Source organism: Amblyraja radiata, chromosome 31 (genome assembly GCF_010909765.2).
Source record: "Amblyraja radiata isolate CabotCenter1 chromosome 31, sAmbRad1.1.pri, whole genome shotgun sequence".
NCBI lineage: Eukaryota > Metazoa > Chordata > Chondrichthyes > Rajiformes > Rajidae > Amblyraja > Amblyraja radiata.
The window spans coordinates 28,277,597-28,302,228 of NC_045986.1; the positions used below are offsets into that span (position 1 = coordinate 28,277,597).

A 24,632-nucleotide genomic window follows, 5' to 3' on the forward strand; every position below is an offset into this window, starting at 1 on the left:
TATGATACATCAACATTTAATCCAACAGTTTACAAAAAGAAAATATATAGGTACAGAATTTGAGCGGAAGAGCACAATGTTATAAACAAGATGAGAATGATTTACAAACTGTCCCCCAGTTTCCAACCCTTACCCATCAATACATCGTTTCACAGAGGGACATTCCTGCTGGTGTATTTGATCGATGTGAGTGTACGCATCCTCCCTGGTGCTGGGTCTGTCTGCCTTTGTATATGTGCAGGAAGGAACTGCAGATGCTGGTTTAAACCGAAGATAGACACAAAAAAACTGGGGTAACTCAGCGGGACAGGCAGCATCTCTGGAGAGAAGGAATGGGTGACGTTTCGGGTCGAGACCCTTCTTCAGACTGGTTAGGGGTAAGGGAAGCGAGAGATACAGGCAATTATGTAGCCAGATAAAGAACAATGAATGAAAGATATGCAAACAAGTAACAATGATAAAGGGAACAGGCCATTGTTAGCTGCTTGCTGGTTGAGAACGAGAAGCTGGTGCGACTTGGGTGGGGGAGGGATAGAGAGAGAGACAGAATGCCGGGGCTACCTGAAGTTAGAGAAATCAATATTCATACCATTGGGTTGTAAGCAGCCCATGTGAAATAGGAGATGCTGTTCCTCCAATTTGCATCTAGTCTCACCCTGACAATGGAGGAGACCTAGGACAGAAAGGTCTGTGTAGGATTGGGAAGGAGAATTAAAGTGTTTGGCAACCGGGAGATCAGGTAATGTCAGGTGGACTGAGCGAGGGTGTTCAGCAAACGATCGTGCATGTGTATGTCTATGTGTATGTGTATGTGTATGTCATTGTGCATGTGTATGTGAGAGAGGCTCTCTGATGTCAGTATCTCACCCTCTGTGTTAGTTGCTCTAACCCTCCATCCTTCTGGCTGTGATTCTATTATTTCCCCCCCCAATGTTAATCACCCTGTTGTTTCTCCCTCTACTTGTCCAGAAACATGATGATCAGAAAATTAAATGCAAAGATTTGGGAAAATAAAAGTTGACAGAGATTTACAAAGTATAATATTATATACAAACAGTTATGTGTTTGGAGCGGCTACAGACTGTGGCTTACAAACATGATTACTGGTTTCGTGAACTCAACACTGATCATCAAATTCAAATTATACTTTGCTGGGCCTCGGTGAAGTATATATTATTATCTGAATGGGATTTCTACAACAAATGTTACTTTTTAAAGACTTTCTCTTTAAATAAGTCTGCATGGGTTTTTTTTTTTAAATTGTTACACTTTGATTTTTTTCCTTCTTCTAAGACCTCAGCAAATAAAACAAACTGAAATTTTATACCGCTATTTTTCTATTAAAATGTCCGTTTTATTAGGCTTCGTCTCTGGCGGATTTGAGGGCGATTTCTTTCTCGTGGTGGATGATCTGTTGAGTTTCAACCATTCCCGGGGGTGCTTCCTCCTCGTTTAAAATCCCGTTGAAAAGTTGGGAATCTTGATGCTGTTCCTTCCCACACGCCTGGCAGCTGCAGTGTACGATTTTCTCCACGAGCTTGTCCACTCTGGGCATTTCCTCGTTCCCCGGGCATTCCAGCTTCACCTGCAATTCACATCACCCTTTGACACATTGCCAGTGAAACGGGGCGAGAAAAATCGGAAAAACAATCCCGCAGATGCCTAACAATCTGAGACTAAAACCGAGAATGCTTAAAACACTCAGTGGGTCAGGCAGCATCTGTGGAGAGCGTAGCGGAGTTAAAGGTCCAAGATGAAGTTCCGCCCAACCTGCTGAGGGCTGTCAGCATTTTCAGTTTTTAATCCTAATGCATGTGCTTTGAGAGGGCAGTGGAAGGGAGGGGGGAGGGGGGAAGTGAGGGGGAGTAGAGGGGGAAGTGAGGGGGAAGGGAAGGGTGTTGGGGAGAAGGGGAGGAGGAGAGTGAAGGCTGTTCATCAGGTTGTCAGGATTAGCATCCTCAGTCTTGGGGTGTAACAGTTTGCGGGAGGTGAGTCTGGACAAACAAGACATAGAACTGCCGGAGTAACTCAGCGGGTCAGACAGCATCTCCGGAGATTGTGGAAACATAGAAAATATTGTAGGTGCAGGAGTAGGCCATTCCAGTATGTCTGGACAGGTGACGTTTCGGTTCAGCTGGTTGTAGTCACAATCAGTCTGAAGAATGGTCCCAACCCGAAATATATCCTGGCCATGTTCTTGGCTGGGGAATAAGATGGACATTTCTAAGATGTATTATTACATGTATGGAAAATGTAATAAACATGTGGAAATGTTAAAAAGTTGGAATAAAATGTGAAAATGTGATAAGCATGGGTAACAAGGTGGAGAGGGATGAGAAAGGCTGTAGTGTGGATAATGTGAGTGTATTGATGTAGATTGAAGGGCGATTGGGATGGATGTACTGAGAGAGAGAGTGACTGTACACATTCAGAGAGGCCTTGTGTACAGAGAGACGGGAAGGTGGAACACAAGAGGTGCTGGATCTTACTTACAATTTCCCACAACGACTGTGCTGGCATGCAGGAGTCACAGTGTACCAGGGATTCAGTGGACTGTGGAAAGGTGTTGGGCACACTGTAGCTGAAACACTGGCCAAGGCAAGCTCTGAGGAAAAAGAGAACAGTTTAGATTACATAGACATAGAAACATAGAAAATAGGTGCAGGAGTAGGCCATTCGGCCCTTCGAGCCAGCACCGCCATTCGATATGATCATGGCTGATCATCCAACTCAGTATCCCATCCCTGCCTTCTCTCCATATCGCCTGATCCCACAAGGGCCACATCTAACTCCCTCTTAAATATAGCCAATGAACTGGCCTCAACTACCTTCTGTGGCAGAGAATTCCACAGATTCACCACTCTCTGTGTGAAAAATGATTTTCACATCTCGGTCCTAAAAGACTTCCCCCTTATCCTTAAACTGTGACCCCTAGTTCTGGAATTCCCCAACATCCCCAGATTAGTTGAAGGTAGACAAAAATGCTGGAGAAACTCAGCGGGTGAGGCAGAATCTATGGAGCGAAGGAAATAGGTGACGTTTCGGGTGGAGACCCTGGACATGTTGATTTTTACGCCTACCTGTTCTTGATGGACTTTGACTCACAGCCAGTGTGGCCAACTATCTGGGTGATGTTCTTTGCTTCACACCAGGCACTTTTGTCAGGAAACAGCGCCAGTTTATTGATGGGAGGAGGCGCGGCCACGACCAGAGACAGCAGCAGAATGCCCAGCGCGAACCAACACATTCTGCACAAGTGGTCCACCATGGCCCTAGAGAGAGAAAGTAGCAATTAGCAATGAACGGTCACCTCAATGATTGGCTTGTCGACCCGCCTCCTCGCGACAACAAACAAAGATCCTGGCTCAATCCTGAATTCGGGTGCTGTCTAAATGGAGTTTGCACGAATAGTTACAAAAAAATAGCATGGCACGGTGGCGCAGTGATAGAGCTGCTGCCTCACAACGCCAGAGACCCAGGTTCGATCCTGACCCCGGGTGCTGTCTGTATGGAGTCTGTTTGTCCTCCTTGTGACCACGTGAGTTCTCTCCGGCTGCTCCGATATCCTCCCACACTGCAAGGATGTACAGGTTTGTATGTGAATTGGTTTTGGTAAAAAATTGTCAATTATCCCTAATGTGGAGGATAGTGTTAGTACGGGGTGATCGCACGGACTCAGTGGGCCGAAGGGCCTGTTTCCATGCTGTATCTCTAAATACAGTAACAATGTTTATAGGTTAATCGGCCCACACAAGTAAAACTTCTGATCATAACTGAACCATAATCAGGTTATATTGGTCTGAGCGCAGGTATATGGGACTAGGGGAGATTATGTGTTCGGCACGGACTAGAAGGGTCGAGATGGCCTGTTTCCGTGCTGTAATTGTTATATGGTGTTATATGGTTATTATATCCACTCGCAAGGCTGCGATGGTGTTGAACCTGAGAGAATATGTGACCAGGGGGCGACTTTCAAACAGTCCCTTGCCTTGTTCATAATGTTTCATTGGAGTTAGGGTGCTTGACTTCATGTGTACATGTGGCTGTGTCTGTGAATCAGTGTGTGTGTGTGTGTGTGTGTGTGTGTGTGTGTGTGTGTGTGTGTGTGTGTGTGTGTGTGTGTGTGTGTGGGTGTGTGTGTGTGTGTGTGTGTGTGTGTGTGTGTGTGTGTATCTGTGTGTGTGGGTGTGTGTGTGTGTGTGTGTGTGTGTGTGTGGGTGTGGGTGTGGGTGTGGGTGTGGGTGTGGGTGTGGGTGTGTGGGTGTGTGTGGGTGTGTGGGTGTATCTGTGTGTGTGTGTGTGTGTGTGTGTGTGTGTGTGTGTGTGTGTGGGTGTGGGTGTGGGTGTGTGTGTGTGTGTGTGTGTGTGTGTGTGTGTGTGTGTGTGTGTGTGTGTGTGTGTGTGTCTGTGTGTGTGTGTGTGTGTGTGTGAATCAGTGTGTGTGTGTGTGTGTGTGTGAATCAGTGTATGTGTGTGTGTGTGTGTGTGTGTGTGTGTGTGTGTGTGTGTGTGTGTGTATCTGTGTGTGTGTGTGTCTGTGGGGTGGGGGGGGGGGAGGAAGCCCCACGAGGGGTTTCCTGCCCCCCCCCCCCTCATTCACTGTACAATAAAATAAAATGCAAACTAATTGGACGGGGACCAACCAGCTGTATTTCTCTCCGTGAAGATTCACGCTCAGCCGACCACGAATCATCTGATTCAGTTTCAGTTTAGTTTATTGTCACGTGTATCGAGGTACAGTGAAAAGCTTTTGTCGTGCGCTAGCCAGTCAGTGGAAAGACAACACATGATTACAATCGATACATGGCTCGGACAAAACTCTGAACATTAATAGCCCATTATCTGTTATTTGCACTTTATCAGTTTATTTATTCATGTGTGTATATCCGTATATAATGGTATATGGACACACTGATCTGTTCTGTAGTCAATGCCGACTATATTCTGTTGTGCTGAAGCAAAGCAAGAATGTCATTGTCCTGTCTGGGACACATGACAATAAACTCTCTTGACTTGACCTGATAAGGGAATAACGTTGCGTGCAAGGCCGACCAAAGATAGTTCCGAGGGTCAGTACTGCTGTCCGGCTGTGGTGGGATATCAGCCTGGAACATAGTGCAGTACAGCACAAAAACAGGCCCTTCAGCCCACAATGTCCATGCCGAACCTGATATTAAACTAACCTTCTCTGCCTGCACATGGTCCATATCCCTCCATTCCTTTTCACATTCGTGTGTCTAATAGTTTTAATCACCACTGTCGTATCTGCCTCCACCTCCACCACCACCCCTGGCAACATGTTCCAGGCCCCCACCAAACTTGCCACGCACATCTGCTTTCAACTTTGCCCCTCTCACCTTAAAGCTGTAACATCTGGTCTTTGATGTCTGCATATATGTAGAACGTGTACAATCTTATTTGACATTCCCTATTCAAAATCTGCTCGACATAAATTCTACAAGTGGCCTCTTGTAAAGATGAGCTCTTTCAATAACATATTCATATGGTGCCATTTCAGTCTCCGTACTAAGACATGAATCGATGCCGGTCATCTTTCTTCCCCCCCCCCCCCCCCCCACAATCAGTCTGAAGAAAGTTCTCAACCGGTCCACGTCTTCCAGAGATGCTGCCCGCCCCCGCTGAGTCACTCCAGCACTTTGTGTCTTTTATTTGTAAACTAGCATTTGCAGCTCCTTATGTCCCTGTTTAAAAAATTCTAAACCTTTCCATTCTCCATTGCTTCAGATTCAAACACAGGTCGTGTGGAGGACACACGTTTGCAGAGAGGGTGTGTTTTAAAAGGGAATTGATGAGGGAAGGGGTTAATAATGAACAAGTTAAAACAGTACAGACATGTCCTTTTAGAGCAGAAGGTACACAGAAATGCTGGAGAAACTCAGCGGGTGCAGCAGCATCTATGGAGCGAAGGAAATAGGCAACGTTGCCTATTTCCTTCGCTCCATGCAAAGAGTTGAACAATCTCCAATATAGGAAATAGGCAACGTTTCTTTCGCTCCATGCAAAGAGTTGAACAATCTCCAATATAGGAAATAGGCAAAGTTTCGGGCCGAAACCCTTCTGGGTTTCGGCCCGAAACGTTGCCTATTTCCTTCGCTCCATAGATGCTGCTGCACCCGCTGAGTTTCTCCAGCATTTTTGTGTACCTTCGATCTTCCAGCATCTGCAGTTTCTTCTTGAATCCTTTTAGAGCAGGGTGGGTTCGATAGTTAACTAGCCCTATATCTGAGGAAGGATATGCTGGTGTTAGAGAGGGTCCAGAGGAGGTTTATGAGAATGATCCCAGGGATTATTGGGTGAGCGTTTGATGATTCTGTGCTCTCTGGAGTTTAGAAGGATGGGGGTGGGGGGGGGGGGGGCTCTGAAACTTACCGAATAGTGAAAGGCTTGGATAGAGTGGATGCGGAGAGGATATTCCCACTAGTTAGAGAGTCTAGAACCAGAGGTCACAGCCTCAGAGTAAAAGGGCGTATCTTTAGAAAGAAGATGAGGAGGAATTTCTTTAGTCAGAGGGTGGCGAATCTATGGAATTAATTGCCAGAGATAGCTGTAGTGGCCACGTCATTGGGTATTTCTAAGGCTGAGATTGACAGATTCCTGATTAGTGCGGGTGTCAAGGGTTACGGGGAGAAGGCAGGAGAATGGGGTTTAGGGGGTAAAGATAGATCAGCCATGATTGAATGGAGTAGATGCCAAATGGCCTAATTCTGCTCCTATAATGTAGGGACTTATGAAATGGGGGGCCACTGCCAGGGGGTTCTACAGGGCACTGAGGGCATTGGCATCTCACCACCAGGAGGAAAGGAAACAACAGCCGATCTGGCCACAGCTCGTAGAGAAGCAACGATCCAGGCGAGAAATCTGGACCCTCCCAGGGACCAGAGTGGACATAGAAACATAGAAAATAGGTGCAGGAGGAGGCCATTCAGCCCTTCGAGACAGCACCGCCATTCATTGTGATCATGGCTGATCGTCCCCAATCAATAACCCATGCCTGCCTTCTCCCCATATCCCTTGATTCAACTAGCCCCTAGAGCTCTATCTAACTCTCTCTTAAATCCATCCAGTGACTCGGCCTCCACTGCCCTCTGTGACAGGGAAGTCCACAAATTCCAGGGAATTCCACAAATGATGACATCTATCTTTCCACTCTCCTGCCTACTCCCCATAACCCCCGACACCCGTAATAATCAATAATCTATCTATCTCTGCTTTAAAAATATCCATTGACTTGGCCTCCACAGCCTTCTGTGGCAAAGAATTCCACAGACTCACCAAGGGCAGGTCCTTGTCTCAAGCTACAGGTCACTGGGGGGAAAACAAACATTATAGGGTGAAGACAAATAACTGTTTATGAAGCAGAAGAAACATACTGATGATAATTTTAAAAATCTTGTTCAGGCAGACAATTGTAAAATTCCGTTCTTTGTTGCCAAGAGCATAATGAGTTATTATTCCCAAGCAAGTTGTGTTATGTGCTTGTTAGATAGGGTCCCAACATCTGAATTGGCAGGGTTTTACAGCTCATTTACAGCCTTTACTTTTCATCGGACTGAGAGACTTTTTAGTTTAGTTTAGTTTAGTTTAGTTTAGTTTAGTTTAGTTTAGTTTAGTTTAGTTTAGTTTAGAGATTCGGCGGAAACAGGACCAGCGAGTCCGCGCTGACCAGCGATCCCCGCACACTTATAGCCCTGTCCCACGGTACGAGTTCATTCCAAGAGCTCTCCCGAGTTTAAAACAAACCAAACTCGTGGTAAGCACAGAGAATGAACGTAGCGGGTACGTCGGAGCTCGGGGACGTCTCTTAGCGCTAACGGCAGGTACTCGGGAAGACTCGCTAACGGAAGGTAAAGCACGGGAAGACTCGGGAAGACTCGTGAAGATTTTTCAACATGATGAAAAATGTCCACGAGAGCCCCGAGTACCGACGAGTGGCCATTACCGTAAATCTCCGCGTTCGAATCAGGGCAAACTCGGTCGGGAGAACTCTTGGAATGAACTCGTACCGTGGGACAGGGGGTTTAACGCTATCCTACACACACTCAGGACAATGTCACATTTATACCCAAAGCCAATTAACCTACAAATTGTGGGAGGAAACCCGGAGCTTCCCGGGGAAAACCCACGAGGGTCACGGGGAGAAGGTACAAACTCTGTACACACGGCAGCCGTAGTCAGGATCGAACTCGGGTCTCTGGCGCTGTGAGGCAGCAGCTCTACCACTGCGCCACCTGAGTTGATTTCATTGAACTGGCCTCAGTGCAGACTCTAACGTCTCACGGACTGAATGCTGCCACGGCTGAGATACAATCACGAAACTCATCTGCCAAATGGAACAAAAGGACTCGAAGCAACTCTCCAAACTGGCCAAAGTAATCACACATGGGGGGGGGGGGGGGAGTGGCATGTTCTTAAACAGTCAACAAACAAGTTGGAACCACGGTCGAAAAGTTAGAACAAGTAGTAATGTCAACTCTTCCAGGAACTTTCCCAAATAAAACACCACGGTATGCCAGAATTCCCAATCCAAGATATCCATTCCATTTTCACAAACCATCCGCTAAACTCTGCCAGTAACTGTTTATGAAGGTAGACAAACAGTTAGTGAAGGTAGACAAAAGTGCTGGAGAAACTCAGCGAGTGCAGCAGCATCTATGGAGCGAAGGAAATAGGCAACGTTTCGGACCGAAACCCTTCTGGGTTTCGGCCCGAAACGTTGCCTATTTCCAACGTTGCCTATTTCCTTCGCTCCATAGATGCTGCTGCACCCGCTGAGTTCCTCCAGCACTTTTGTCTACCGTCGATTTTCCAGCATCTGCAGTTCCTTCTTAAACACCAAATAGTTAGTGAGTTTAGTCGGACTCTTTGTGGTCACGTGGACAGAGATACAGTCTGAAGAACGGGTCCCGAGCTGAAGCATCCCTTATCCATGTTCTCCAGCCACGCTGCCCGACCTGCTGAGTTACTCCAGCACATTGTATCTTTTTTTGGTAAAGCAGCTTCAGCAGTTTCTTGTGTCTACGGTGAAATGCCCGTTCTGAACGCTATCCCTTCAGACTGAAGAAGGGTTTCGGCCCGAAACGTCGCCTATTTCCTTCGCTCCACAGGTGCTGCTGCACCCGCTGAGTTACTCCAGCACTTTTGTCTACCTTCAAAAGATTCCCTTTTGGGGCACCACGCAGTTTTTTGCAGCTTGGGTATTTTTAAAGCGGAGATTGATAAAGATTCTCGATTGATAAGGGCGTTAAAGGTTATGGGGAGAAGGCAGGAGAATGGGGGTTTAGAGGAAATAATAGATCAGCCATGATTGAATGGTGAATAGTTACAGAGAAAGGTTGAACAAGTTAGGTCTTTATTCTTTGGAGCGCAGAAGGTTAAGGGGGGACTTGATAGAGGTCTTTAAAATTATGAGAGGGATAGACAGAGTTGACGTGGATAAGCTTTTCCCATTGAGAGTAGGGAAGATTCAAACAAGAGGACATGATTTGAGAATTAAGGGACAAAAGTTTAGGGGTAACATGAGGGGGGAACATCTTTACTCAGAGAGTGGTAGCTGTGTGGAATGAGCTTCCAGTGGAAGTGGTGGATGCAGGTTCGATTTTATCATTTAAAAATAAATTGGATAGGTATATGGACGGGAAGGTAATGGAGGGTTATGGTCTGAGTGCAGGTAGATGGGACTAGGTGAGAGTAAGTGTTCGGCACGGACTAGAAGGGCCGAGATGGCCTGTTTCCGTGCTGTAGTTGTTATATATGGAGTAGACTCGATGAGCTGAATGGCCTAATTCTGCTTCCACATCTTTGGTTGCACTAAGGACATTGTTTTTTGTACAAATATGACTGAATATTATTGAATTTATTTATTACATTCATTGCGTTTACGGGCCCGTTAGGTTGCTGCAAGTATTTCACATTCACGACCTAATTCACGACCTCTGCCGAGTTTGCCCTTGACTCATACCCGCAGCATGGCCGTTGCGAGGTCGTAAGGAGGCCATGTGAGGTCGTGGCGGGTCGTGATGCTAGTCGTAGGTGCTCGTGGCATCAAGTAGGTCGGGGTGTTTTTCTCTTTTTTTTAATTTAATTCATTTTTATTGGTGGGGAAAAAAAAATTACAGTATATTTGACGGATGGCATTACATTTCCCTCCATTTTGTTTTTTATAAATAATAACAAAATAACCCTAACCCACCCTCCCTAAACACCCCTTGGCAGCTAATGTTTTCACAATACAAATATATCACAAAATCCAATGCACATTTTAACAATAAGGGGCGTTTTTCTAGCCTGATGAAAAATGTCCACGAGTAATAATGGTCGTGAATTCTTGCAGTGTTTACAGCGCCAGAGACCCGGGTTCGATCCTGGCTACGGGTGCTGTCTGCATCCGGGGTATCACTAAACTAAACTCAACAAATGAAACACTCTTAACCTGACTCTCTTTACTCTCTACCTTGAGACGGTGTCGGGCCTACTAACCTCAATCGAGTTTAGTTTAGTTTAGAGATACAGCGCGGAAACAGGCCCACCGAGCCCCTTCGGACCACCGAGTCCCTGCCTTTGCAGTGTAGGAGGGAACCAGTGCACCCAGAGAAAACCCACGTGGTCACGGTACGACAGCACCCGTAGACTCTGGTGCTGTGAGGCAGCAACTCTACCGCTGCGCCACTATGCCGTATCATTAGTGAGTAAGCTTGTGGAATGTTATTCTGACAGACCTGGGCCAACAGGTCATTGCTTCAGACAGTTCCTGCTCCTTTCAAGATGCGTTGGTTTTGACTATTTTTGGCCGCTTGAAAGGTCAACTAGACTCCAAACTCTTCCCAGTCCACATGTCAGCAACAACGTTGGCTGCAAGTCACAAATGTGAACTTTCCAGTTGGAAGAGAGTATTCTCACGGAAACAATGTTCGACTCACCCCATGAGGCTCAGAGCTTTCGAAAAGAAAGATGGTCTGTCTGTGAGTGCTTGGCCATAGATGCGCTTGTGTTCGTTAGCGTGTGCGTGCATGCTTCAGTGTGTGATGCGTGTACGTGTATATGTGCATGCATGTGCCAGAGAATCAGAATCAGAATCAGATTTTATTTGCCAAGTATGTTTTACAACATACGAGGAATTTCACTGGCCAGGTCAGTCATAGAATTAAAAAGCAACAAGACTCAAAAACACATTTTAACATGAACATCCACCACAGTGACTCCTACACATTCCTCACTGTGATGGAAGGCAAAATAAAGTTCAAGTCCTTCCCTTGTGACCCGGGTAGGATTCTGAGTACGGGTGCTGTCTATGTGGAGTCTGCACGTTCTCCCTGTGACCGTGTGGGTTTCCAAAGACATGCGGGTTTGTAGGTTAGTCGGCCCTCTGTAAATTGCCTCCAGTGTGTAAGGAGTGGATGAGAAAGGGGCATTACATAAAACTAGTGTGAATGGATGATCGTTGGTCAGCATGGACATGATGGGCTGAAGGGCCTGTTTCCATGCTGTAACTTGCCATTAAAATCAATCAATTCCCCTGTGGTTCAAACTGGAATGGCGACCCTCTCGTTGTTCGATGTGGGATGAGGGAGTGATGTTCATGAATTAATTAGGTTTAGGAGTAGAATTAGACCGTTCAGCCATCGTTTATTCCACCATTCATTCATGGCTGATCTCTCATTCCCTCTCAACCCCATTCTCCCCGCCTTCTCCTGGATGTACAGGAGATGCCTTCACTGGAGGTTCAAACATCAAAATGAGAATGATCCCAGAATGAAACCTCATGAGCGTTTGACGGCACTGGACCTGAACTCGCTGGAGTTTAGTCGGATGAGGAACTGATCCTACTATCCTCATTGAAACTTACCAAACAGTGAAAGGCCTGAATAGATTGGATAAGGACAGGATGTTACCACTCATGGGAGAGTCTAGGACCAGAGGCCATAGCCTCAGTTTTAAAAGGATGTATCTTTTGAAAGGAGATGAGGAGAAACTTCTTAAGCCAGAGGATGGTGAGTCTGTGGAATTAGTTGCCACAGAAGGCTGTGGAGGCCAAGTCAATGGGTGGTTTTAAGGCACAGATTGATAGATTCTTGATTAGTACGGGTGTCAGGGGTTATGGGGTGAAGATAGGAGAATGGGGTTGAGAGGGAGAGATAGATCAGCCACGATTGAATGGCGGAGTAGACTTGATGGGCCGAATGGCCTAATTCTGCTCCTAGACTCTAGAGCTTATGAACATGAAAACAGCCGTCTCCGCTTGCGAGCCCTTACACAGACGCCAGGAGCGGAGAGTCCAGGGAATTACCGGCAGCTCGGAGTCAGCAGGTACGGGGCAGAATCATATCCAAGCTCGGAGAACGGGAGCTCAAAGTTAGTCGAGGAAATGTGAAACTGCCATGATTGTCCAGTGGAGGTCATAAGGTCATAATTGATAGGAGAAGAATTAGGCCATTTGGCCCATCAAGTCTACTCCGCCATTCAATCATGGCTGATTTAGACAATAGACAATAGACAATACGTGCAGGAGTAGGCCATTCAGCCCATCGAGCCAGCATGACCATTCAATGTGATTCTGGCTGATCATCCCCAATCAGTACCCCGTTCCTGCCTTCTCCCCATATAATAGACAATAGACAATATATTTCCCTCTCAACCCCATCCTCCTGCCTTCTCCCCATAACCACTCGTACTAATCAAGAATCTATCTATCTCTGCCCCCAAAACATCGCCGAACAATACGCTTGTCCACTCTGGACCAGGTTCAGAGCAGGTGAAACACTTTGATCAGTAATGGGTTCGAAGCTGTGGGGCGCCTGCAGCTGTTGGCCAGATTTTAATGGGGTGGATCAAGCCAGTGCTTGTTTTAAAACGTGTCAAAAATCCAAACTCATGGTAAAAGCCGACTGCTTGCACATCACAGCAGGGGCTGGTGTTCCATGCCAAGTGAGTCAACTTTGTGGCTCGTGAACGCTTTTCCATCTGCGAGGAAGGAGCGTGTTGGAATACGCTTTGCTCGCCCAAATAAACTTCACGGCAACAACGGTCGGTGACGTTCAACCCAATCCAGGTGTAGGCAGTGACTTTGATCAGCAATCCAGGGATTCATCCCCCTTGCAGCCCCACATTGTGCAACTTTGAGCCATCTTGGCCTGGCTCCATGCACTATGACTCCACGCACTGTTGCAAATCGCCAAGGCTTCATACATAACAGCTCCTCAATCTCTGTCACTTGGAAGGACAAGGACACCTGGCACCAATATCTCTACAAACATCCGCTGCGTTCCTTCATCAGGGACCTTCGCCAAACACGTTGTCCTAATTCAAGGAGATGGCTCACCACCACTTACTCGTGGCTGAGTAAACAAGCAGTAAACTGGCAAGAAGACCGACTGGTGTGGACCCATAGCCTGGAAATGAATCAGGCCCTTCATGCAACTAATGTCACGAAACGTCACCTATCCATGTTCGCCATAGATGCTGCTTGACCCGCGGAGTTACTCCAACACTTTGTGTCTTTTTTTGTAAACCCACATCTGCAGTTCCTTGTTTCTGAGAAGAAGGTTGTTGTTTTTTCCAAAAAGATATACTTTTTGAAATTTTGCAACCGCCCACATGAAATTTTGAAATCAAATGCACGAAGTCTATCGGCAATAATTATTTAGTTCCTGAGCTTGCATTAGTGAGGCGGAAAGAGTCAAAGCTCCTAAATATAACCACCAGTTTCCAATCACCAGACAGGCCACTCAGCTACACTCCTACATTTGTGATGGTTGTGGTATAGTTAACTCAGTTGAACCATAGAACATAGAATAATATGGTGATAGAACAGGCCCTTCGGCCCACAATGTCCGTGCCGAACATGATGCTACCACTACCACCCCAAGCAGCGTGTTCCAGGCACTCACCACCCTTTGTTTATCAAACGTGGCCCGCATCTCTCCTCTAAAGGTTGCCCATCTCACCTTAAAGCTATACCTTCCAGTCTTTGACATTTCCATTCTGGGGGAAAAGGTCCTGACTGTCTACCCTATCTACACCGCTCATCATTTTATATAATCCTATCAGATCTTCCCCTCAACCTCTGGCGTTCCATGGAACACAATCCAAGTTTGCATCCATGATGCAGAGTGTAACTCAAATATCCCAAACCAAGACCCAACCAGTCCTCAGGTTACATATCTGTTTCTGATACAGCATTTCTTGCTGAGGGTTCCATTCTATTTACAGCTGACTGAACGTAAGCAACTACTGCCCCGTGTTCTAAGGCATGACACAGCCTCAAATGGAAATCGCTTCCTTCCATGCCGGGAGCCTGAGCTCAGAACACTAGACAGATAAATCTTAAGCACTCAGACCAACGCAGCTGAAAGTCACAGAACTGCATTTTTGTTTAGCAAGGAGCAGCATGGAAACAGTCGACCATCGATCACACCTAGTTCTATGTTATCCCACGTCCTCATCCACTCCCTACACACCAGGGACAACTTTAGGGAGGCCAATGACCTTGCAAACCCGCACGGCATTGGGATGTGGGAGGAAGCTGGAGCTCCTGGAGGGAACCCACATGGTCACAGGGGGAACGTGCAAAGTAAGTCGACACCACCCGAGGTCAGGATGGAAACTGGCCACTGGCGCTGTGTGGCAGCGGATCGACCAGTTGTGCCGCTGTGTGTGATGCCCTTAAAGTTAGTGGACAGAACAAACAGTGCCACCAGAACCATTCACCAGAGTGTAGATCAGACCCACAACTGGCTATTTAACTCAGTCGGGGCGGGAGATTGCAACCTTCACGTGGTCCACCCTCATTCGACGAATGCAATCAACCTGACGTGCACAAATGGAAGATCAAACAGAACAAGTTGTTTTATAACTTTAGACTGTGTATGCAGGAAGATCTCAGTTTGTGGGATATATGCTCAGTTTATTAAAATTTAATTTCCTCTTCTACACTGTGTGGTTTACATCAGAAATTGATCGAAAGCTTCTATCCAGAACATAGAACCTTACAGCACAACACAGAAGCAGGCCCTTCGGCCCACAATGTCCATGCTGAATATGATGCCAGGTTAAACTAACCCCCTCTGCCTGCTACACGTGATCTATATCCCTCCATTCGCTGCATATTCATGAGCCCATCCAAAAGCCTCTTAAATGCCACCATGATATCTACCTCCACCACCACCCCTGGCAGAACCTTCCAGGCACCCACCACTCTTTGTGTTAAAAAAAAGCCTGCCCCTCACATCTCCTTTAAAGTTTGCCCCTCTAACCTTAAGTATTTGCCCTCTGGGTCTGGACATTTCCACCCTGGGAAAAAAGAATCTGATTACCTACCCTCTCTATGCTTCTCATAATTTTACACATTTCTATCAGGTCTCCCCTCACCCTCTGATGCTGCAGATAAAACAATCCAAGTCTGCCTAACTTCTCCTTATACCTAACTAACATCCTCTAATCCAGGCAGCCTTCTGGTAAACCTCTTCTGCACCCTCTCAAAATTCCTCCACCTCCTTCCTAAGTTAGATTTAGGTCTTAGGGCTAAAGGAATCAAGGGATATGGGGGGAAATCAGGAACGGGTTACTGATTTTAGATGATCATATTGAATGGCGGTGCTGGCTCGAAGGGCCGAATGGCCTACTCCTGCACCTATTTTTCTATGTTTCTATGTTTCTATAATGGGCTGACCAGAGCCCACCCAATATTCAATTCTAATCAAAGATTCAAATTAAAGTAACATTTCTTCCAAACAGATTTTGTGTAAATCCAGAATTCCAGAACCAGGGGCCACAGTTTAAGAATAAGGAGTAAGCCATTTAGAATGGAGACGAGGAAACACTTTTTCTCACAGAGAGTGGTGAGTCTGTGGAATTTGCTGCCTCAGAGGGCGGTGGAGGCAGGTTCTCTGGATGCTTTCAAGAGAGAGCTAGATAGGGCTCTTAAAAATAGCGGAGTCAGTGGACATGGGGAGAAGGCAGGAACGGGGTACTGATTGGGGATGATCAGCCATGATCACATTGAATGGCGGTGCTGGCCTCGAAGGGCCGAATGGCCTACTGCACCTATTGTCTATTGTCTATTTGTCTAAATTATACTTTATTACATTTAAGTATTTTAAGTGCAAGCTTTTGATGCGAGCTGCTTGCCTCATCTCCATGCAGAGTGATTCTGCTGTAACAAGGCTCAATCTGTCTGACGTCTAGTTCGTTTCCAGCACAGTTTGCAACCTGGCAGGGCCGTGATGAACTACATTTGTTTTATCAAAGTCTCTACTGCATCCAACTTTGTAAAGGATGGAGGGTTCCCGTGCTTGAGTAGCTAATGCCCGTGAATCAGTCACAGGGTCTCGGGGAATAGAGTGCAGGGATCTTACAGAGGTGTGTAAAATCATGAGAGGAATAGATGGCGTAGATGCACAGAGTCTCTTGCCCAGAGTAGGGGAATCGAGAACCAGAGGACGTAGAGTTAAGGTGTCGGGGGTAAAGATTTAATAAGAATCTGAGGGGTAACATTTCCACACATAGGGTGGTGGGTGTATGGAACGAGCTGCCGGAGGAGGTAGTTGAGGCTGGGGACTATCACTACGTTTAAGAAACATGTAGACAGGTGGACAAAAATGCTAGAGAAACTCAGCGGGTGCAGCAGCATCTATGGAGCGAAGGAGATAGGCAAAGTTTCGGGCCGAAACCCTTCTTCAGACAGGTACATGGATTGGACAGGTTTAGAAGGATATGGGCCAAATACAGGCAGGTGGGACGAGTGTAGATGGGACTTGTTGGTCGGTGTGGGCAAGTTGGGCTGAAGGCCCTGTTTCCAAGCTGTAAGACTCTGTGACTCTGTGACTCCATGACTCTGTACCCCCCCCGGCCCAGACCCTCGGTGACGTCGGGAGATGAGACGAGTCAGTTGCCCCCTCAGTCAACCAGATAGTCTCATTGTGCTGGTATTTTATGACAAAGGGCTGGTTATGTCCGGATTGGATCAGGCAACCACAGACCACATGGTGCGTGACCAGCCGGGATGTGATTCATACATCAGACTAACTTGCGGCAGCGTTGCAGCCAAAGTCAAGGACAGTTTGAGTGGGAGTCGAAGCAACACCACCACAGCTCAGCATTGGAGCACAGACCCATCTCTTGGCTTCAAAGAGAAGAAAAGACATACATTTACATAGCACCCTTCACATTAGAGTTAGGGTTAGTGTTACACCTACACACTGTGAATGGTTATATTGTATTTCCGCTGACTTGTTAGTATGCAACAAAAGCTTTCCACTGTACCTCGGTTCACGTGACAATAAACTAAACTCAATTGAACTGATTCATATGGTTATAAAAAGGGTTCACTTCCTGGATTGCAATCCAGGGGCCTGGACTAATTATCTACAGACAGGAATTTAAACCACAGGGCAGCAGCTGTGGAATTGAGTAAATCATTAAATAAATCTAGAATTTAAAAAAACTATAAACGCAACTGGTGGCCGTCAGACGTGAATTGTTGTAAAAACTGCCCTCTTAATATCCTCTGAAATAGCCAAGGTAATTGTTCTAGGCACAGTGGCGCAGCGGTAGAGTTGCTGCCTTATGCCCCTGTCCCACTTAGGAAACCTGAACGGAAACCTCTGGAGACTTTGCGCCCCACCCAAGGTTTCCGTGCGGTTCCCGGAGGTTTTTGTCAGTCTCCCTACCTGCTTCCACTACCTGCAACCTCCGGCAACCACCTGCAACCTCCGGGAACCGCACGAAAACCTTGGGTGGGGCGCAGAGTCTCCAGAGGTTTCCGTTCAGGTTTCCTAAGTGGGACAGGGGCATAACAACGCCAGAGACCCGGGTTCAATCCTGACCACGGGTGCTGTCTGTGTGGGCTTTGCATGTTCTTCCTGTGACTGTGTGGGTTTTCTCCGGGTGCTCTGGTTTTCTCCCACACTCCAAAGACGTGCAGATTTGTAAGTTAATTGGCCTCTAGCGTGCAGGACACAGAACTAGTGTGAACGGGTGATCGAAGATCGTCGTGGACTCGGTGGGATAAAGGGCCTGTTAACACACAGTATCTCTAAACTGAAGGAACTGAGTCGTCCGTTCAATAAATCTGGAATTTACAAAAACTATGATTGCAATTGGTGGCCATCAAGCTTGGATTGTTACAGAAACCATCCACTTAATGTCCTTTAAAATAGCCGAGCGAGTGATTCTGCTCAAGGCAATAAATGGTGGCCCACTAACCATGTCCACATCCAACAAGTTAGTTAAAGAAAAAATGCATGACAGCCAGGGAGATAACCTATAGTTGGAGACGAAGCGGGTACTTTGTTGACTACACCCTTCCAAAAACAGCAATAACCAAATAATAGGTAACAATTTTGGTTTTAGTCTGCAGTTTTGGTCTCCTAATTTGAGGAAGGACATTCTTGCTATTGAGGGAGTGCAGCGTAGGTTCACCAGGTTAATTCCCGGGATGGCGGGACTGTCATATGAAGAGATATCTGAAACTGTCTCCGGAGAGAGGAGGAGAACTTCTTCAAAGTAGGCATACCTTGAAGAGATATCATATGAAGGTTTTTTTGGCCTTCCATCACAGCAATGTGATGGATGTTTATGTAAATTATGTTGTGTCTTGGGTCTATTTGTTTGTAATGTATGGCTGCAGAAACGGCATTTTGTTTGGACCTCAAGGGGTCCAAATGACAATAAATTGAATTGTATTGTATTGTATTGTATTGTAGACTGGAGCGGCTGGGCTTGTACACTCTGGAATTTAGAAGGATGAGAGGATATCTTATTGAAACATATAAGATTATTAAGGGTTTGGACACGCCAGAGGCAGGAAACATGTTCCTGATGTTGGGGCGAGTCCAGAACCAGGGGCCACACAGTTTAAGAATAAGTGGTAAGCCATTTAGAATGGAGATGAGGAAAAGCTTTTTCACACAGAGTTGTGAGTCTGTGGAATTTTCTGCCTTAGAGTGCGGTGGAGGCAGGTTCTCTGGATGCTTGCAAGAGAGAGTTACATAGAGCTTTTAGGGATAGCGGAGTTAAGGGATATGGAGAGAAGGCAGGAACGGGGGACTGATTGTGGATGATCAGCCATGATCACAATGAATGGCGGTGCTGGCTCGAAGGGCCGAATGGCCTACTCCTGCACCTATTGTCTATTGTCTATTGGCCAGGAAAGCCTGGGTAGGTTCCTTGTTCTTTGAAAGTGTCTTGGAATGTTTAATATCTGTTAATAAAACAACTGTTTGACGTCTTATCCAAACCATTGCGACTTACAGTGACACGCTCACTTCTGAGTGTCATAGAACAGAGAACAGTACAGAAAATAGACACAAAAAGCTGGAGTAACTCAGCGGAACATGCAGCAGCTCTGGAGAGAAGGAATGGGTGAAAAGTCACCCATTCCTTCTCTCCAGACATGCTACCTGTTCCACTGAGTTACTCCAGCTTTTTGTGTCTATCTTCGGTTTAAACCAGCATCTGCAGTTGCTTCCTACACATAGAACAATACAGCACAAGAACATGCCCTTTGTCCCACAATGTCCGTGCCGAACATGATGCCTTATCTTCCTGCACATAATCCATATCCCTCCATTCCCTGCCTATCCATAGCCTCTTAAATGTCACTGGTCGGCATGGACTTGATGGGCCAAAGGGCCAGCTTCCCCGCTGTATTTGTAAAGTCTAAAAGTCTAAAGTTGCATCTTTTCCTGTCCAACATTCACCGCCCACTCCCTGCAGATCCCACTTCCCAAGTATCGTTCACAGCCGACTGGGCAAGAGGTGGGAAATCTATGCCAATGTTTCCCTGCTACCAATCTCTTGGATCAGTGCGACAGAACCGGCCACATTTCCCCAGCTCACAGTAATCCCTGTCTCCCAATGCAGGGCCAAGAGCACGGATCTGCCAGTTATGGTGAACAAGCTTAGAAAACAACAGCTCTTTGTGTAACGAGAATCTAATTCAGCCTGGATTTGATGGTTAGTGAAAATAGCAAATACAAATCCACGTCTGATGTTGTGTTCGACAGCATATCAGTGTAAAGTCAATGCATTTCAGACAAGCCCACTATGTATCTTCTTCCAGCAAACTTCATTTAGTTTTAGTTTTAGCTTTAGCTTAGAGATATAGCATGGAAAGGCCCTTCGGCCCACCAGGTCCGCGCCGACTATCACCCATTCACACTCGTTCTATGTTTGTCTATGTCTTGCACACCCACTCCCTACACACTAGGGACAATTTACAGAGGCCAATTGTTGTTGGGAACTTGAACACCCAGGGATGAAGGAGATTACAAAATGCGGTGAACCCAGCCCGGTCCGTCACGGGGAACTGATCTCCCCACCATTAAAGGGATCTATAGGAGGCACTGCCTCAAAAAGGCAGCCAGCATCATCCAAGGCCCACACCACCCTGACTAGCCTCTCATTTTACTCCTGCGATCGAAAAGAAGCTCTGGGAGTCGGAAAAACCATGACCTCCAATTTCTTCCCAACAACCATCAAGCTCTTTCCTGTACACGACACAACACAAACTAAACTATGAACCACAAACTGTCTCGGTTGCACCAAAGACTTTGGGGGGTTTTTGTAATTAGCATTGAAGTTTTGAATTTACCAATGTTTATATGTTTATTATGGTATCTATAAATACTCTATGCCAACAGGCCTGTTATGCTGCTGCAAGATAGAATTCCATTGATCCCTGACTCCTGGTGTTGGCCTTACAGTAGTCAATGAGAACTAACAGTTGAAGGTCGCATTAAAGATTCCGGTTCCGTGATACTGCTAGATAGTGGCACTATCTTATACGATTATCGGCCAGTTTTATACATATAATAATAATAATAAATCCTTTATTTCGAACAGACTAAAAAATAAAAAGCAAGTGTGAAACAGCATACAAAAACAAAACAATATTTATATAGTGTCATAAACGATATCTATAAATAAATGAAATCGTATGTGTCCGAAAAGGGGCAGGAAGAAGGAAAGCTTATTAATTCCCACCCCTTATTCAACTACTTGTAATTATTATACAAATTTAGCAGCTATAAACACCTATTTCCATATGTACACCAAATTATTTACATTTATACACTAATCAAATATTTGCAAAGCCATACAAAATAAGAGAGAGTTTTAAAAAATAAATAAAAACCCCTCCTGTACTATACAGTATCTCTTAGTCATAGATACAACTCATCACCCTACCCAATACAATCAGTATAACAAATATTCCTCTCAAAATCACCTATCCTCATCCCAATATCCTTTTAAACTTGAAGATAATATTTTCCCAATGACATAAAAACAGTTTTTTTTATCCACGAGTAGTTGCTCTACTCAACAGCCAACAATCTGTAGCCTCCCTTTGATCTGGTATTTTGTTGGTTCACATGCTTGATCAATGGTGTTTGATCATTAATGTTTTATTATTATTAATGTTTAGTGTTTTCTGAGTCATTCGTAACTGTCACTGTATGTCATGTTGTTACTTGTGGGCGGAGCACCAAGGCAAATCCCTTGTATGTGAATACTTGGCCAAGTTAGATGTGGCCCTTGTGGCTAAAGGGATCAGGGGGTATGGAGAGAAGGCAGGTACGGGATACTGAGTTGGATGATCAGCCATGATCATATTGAATGGCGGTGCAGGCTCGAAGGGCCGAATGGCCTCTACTCCTGCACCTATTCTCTATGTTTCTATGTATCTATAAGCTTAATTACTTACTTACAGGCTCGAGTTATCTTTGTTAGTATCAGATACGTCGTGTAAGAAGGGTCTCGACCCGAAACATCACCTATTCCTTTCCTCCACAGATGCTGCCTGACCCGCTGAGTTACTCCAGCTTTTTGTATCTATCTTCGGTGTAAACCAGCATCTGCAGTTCCTTCCCACACACCTTGTGTTAAAACACTTAAAAATAAACCGAGAGGCGGGCAGTAAACTTAGGGAACGGCAGAGGGCGCCCGGCACGCTTTGAATAACTTCCACTGCACCCAACTAAATAAAACCTTCCCATTTGGCCTTCATTTCGCTGGTAAGTCCTATTTACATAAGAACATCTGAGACCATTCTTCTGTTGTTTTAAAAGTAAAAACGATATTTTTTTTAAACACAGTTGCAATGGGATTCATCACAACACACAAAACAAATAAAAAACAAAATCAACTGTAGCCAAATAACCGAAAGCCGAGTAACCAGTTCTGTTGTAACCCCTTTTTAACTATTCAGTGTTCATTCATCTGGCAGGTCTATTTGCTGGTAGTTTTCACAAGAGTTTTGTTAAAAGTTGGACGAAGGTTCTGACGCCTGGAGCTATCAGAGTTATGTCTGACAAACCTCGACAGAGTTTAAATGCTTAATGTTTAAGAAGGAACGGATGTTTAAGAAGGAACTGCAGATGCTGGAAAATCGAAGGTACACAAAAAAGCTGGAGAAACTCAGCGGGTGCAGCAGCATCTATGGAGCGAAGGAAATAGGCAACGTTGCCTATTTCCTTCGCTCCATGCAAAGAGTTGAACAATCTCCACTATAGGAAATAGGTAACGTTTCGGGCCGAAACCCTTCCGGGTTTCGGCCCGAAACGTTGCCTATTTCCTTCGCTCCATAGATGCTGCTGCACCCGCTGAGTTTCTCCAGAGTTTAAATGCTGCCTGGGCTGGCCCGCTGAGTTCCTCCAGCACTTCGTGTTTTGCTCAAGGTTCCGGCACCTGCAGTTCCTCGTGGTCTACAATTATCACAAAGAACCTCCTCCACTTCGGACCATTTTAATTAAAAACTCGGTGTCGGTTTTTGCCTCAAAATAAACCAACCAGGCGCTGCAGATGCAACGTGATCGTGAATGGTGTCGGAAGGAACTGCAGGTGCTGGTTTATACCGAAGGTAGATACAACATGCTGGAGTAACTCAGCGCGGGGGGGGGGGGGGGCAGCATCTCTGGAGAAAAATAATCGGTGATGTTTCGGGTCGGGACCCTGCATCAGACTGATTGTCAGGGAGGGGAAGACATAGAACAAAACAGAGCCTGCATGGACGAGGAGAGGTGGAACTCTCATGGTCAATCGTCGATGTAAACCAGCGCCTGTGGTTCCTTCTTACACATCTCTGGAGAAAATATTATTTCCCTCTAGAGATGCTGCCTGGCCCGCCGAGGGAGAATGTATCCCGATGTATCTTACATATAAAATAGGTGCAGGAGTAGGCCATTCGGCCCTTCGAGCCAGCACCGTCATTCATTGTGATCATGGCTGATCATCCCCAATCAGTACCCCGTTCCTGCCTTCTCCCCATATCCCCCCTGACTCCGCTATCTTTAAGAGCCCTATCTAGCTCTCTCTTGAAAGCATCCAGAGAACCGGCCTCCACCTCTGTGAGGCAGAGAATTCCACAGACTCACCACTCTCTGTGAGAAAAAGTGTTTCCTCGTCTCCGTTCTAAATGGCTTACTCCTTATTCTTAAACTGTGGCCCCTGGATCTGGACTCCCCCCCCCCAACTTCCCCCAACCCGAAATTAAAACCCGGCCCGTCCAGTCTGTCCATTCGCCTCCACAGATGCTGCCCGGCCCGTTGAGTTACTCCAGCACTTCACTCGGTATGTGTTCTTCAAGTGTCGAACAGCTCCGGAGGGGGTGGTGAGGGGTACACATCCCTGGCGGGGGAGAGCGGGGACACTCCCGGGGGGGGGAGACAGACCCTGGGGTAGGGTGGGGGGTAATAACAGCCTGGAGTGTGGGTTTCACAAGGGCCAGGCAGTCGGAACTACCTCGTCCAGGGGAATTAAGATAGAATTTATTTTCAAGACTTAGACGTGGACGTGACGCCTGGAAATTGCCCAGAATTTGAAACCTCCGCGATTTAGAGATTTTGAGCTCCTGATTTTTCAACATCTTAATCTCGGATTAGAACCCGGGAGAAGTCAGGACCCCCCCTCACACACACACACACACACACGCACACACACACACACACACACACACACACACACACACACACACACACACACACACACACACACACACACACACACACACACACACACACACCGGAGAGGGGATGGGGACGGAGTTGGGAGCGGAAGATAGACACAAAAAGCTGGAGTAACTCAGCGGGACAGGCAGCATCTGTGGAGAGAAGGAATGGGTGATGTTTCGGGTCGAGACCCTTCTTCAGACTGGGAGCGGGGACTGGGTCCAAGTTCCTGGCCCGCATTCTCTTCCCTTCCCTTGCCTTGGCCCCGCCGGCGGACACGGACTATCTCCCCCCCCCCCCCCCCCCCCCCCCCCGCCCCCTCTCCCCACCCACCCCGCCCACACTGTCCTCTCTCCTCGCTCTCACTGTCTCTTCTCTACCCATTCTCTCTCCCCCCCCCCCCTTGGGTCCCTGCCGCCACAGAGCCGGTCAACAACGGGCCACACAGTCCGGTGCTCCCACTCCCACTCCCACTCCCAGTGCTCCCTTGAAAAGACTCACCGGCCGCTCACTCGCCGCCGCCTTCAGTCGGGAGCGTCCGCGGGGAGGCGAGGAGGAGGGGGGGCATGAATGAACCCCGAGGGGAGGGGTGATCCCGGCTGGGGGGGGGGGGGCGGGGTGCAGTTGAGAAGGCATTGCCCGGGAAGGAGGGGGGAGTGGGGGGGGGGG

The 24,632-nt window shown here is 46.7% G+C and overlaps 1 protein-coding gene across 2 annotated transcripts; it reads right to left on the bottom strand.

Moving 5' to 3' along the window:
- Window positions 1-24,487, bottom strand: nbl1 (NBL1, DAN family BMP antagonist). 2 transcript variants are annotated; one of them, XM_033048326.1, is made up of 5 exons: window positions 12,305-12,310; window positions 5,184-5,186; window positions 3,081-3,272; window positions 2,494-2,605; window positions 1-1,585 (listed from the first exon to the last, which is right to left on the bottom strand). In XM_033048326.1, exons 3-5 carry the CDS (start codon window positions 3,266-3,268, stop codon window positions 1,358-1,360), a joined length of 528 nt encoding a protein of 175 aa, XP_032904217.1. In that variant the 5' UTR covers window positions 3,269-3,272; window positions 5,184-5,186; window positions 12,305-12,310; the 3' UTR covers window positions 1-1,357. The 2 variants fall into 2 exon arrangements, with proteins under 2 accessions (XP_032904217.1, XP_032904216.1); XM_033048325.1 differs by lacking the exons at window positions 5,184-5,186; window positions 12,305-12,310 and adding an exon at window positions 24,465-24,487.
- Window positions 24,488-24,632: the final 145 nt, after the last annotated feature.

What these genes read in the sequence shown, in the direction of transcription:
- nbl1 (XM_033048325.1), bottom strand. Translation starts at nt 3,268, where the DNA reads ATGGTGGACCACTTGTGCAGAATGTGTTGGTTCGCGCTGGGCATTCTG. An exon ending in TCAAAGTCCATCAAGAACAG is followed by an intron (nt 2,606 to 3,080) that starts GTAGGCGTAAAA and finishes CTTTTTCCTCAG; the next exon opens with AGCTTGCCTTGGCCAGTGTT. An exon ending in CACAGTCGTTGTGGGAAATT is followed by an intron (nt 1,586 to 2,493) that starts GTAAGTAAGATC and finishes TGTGAATTGCAG; the next exon opens with GTGAAGCTGGAATGCCCGGG.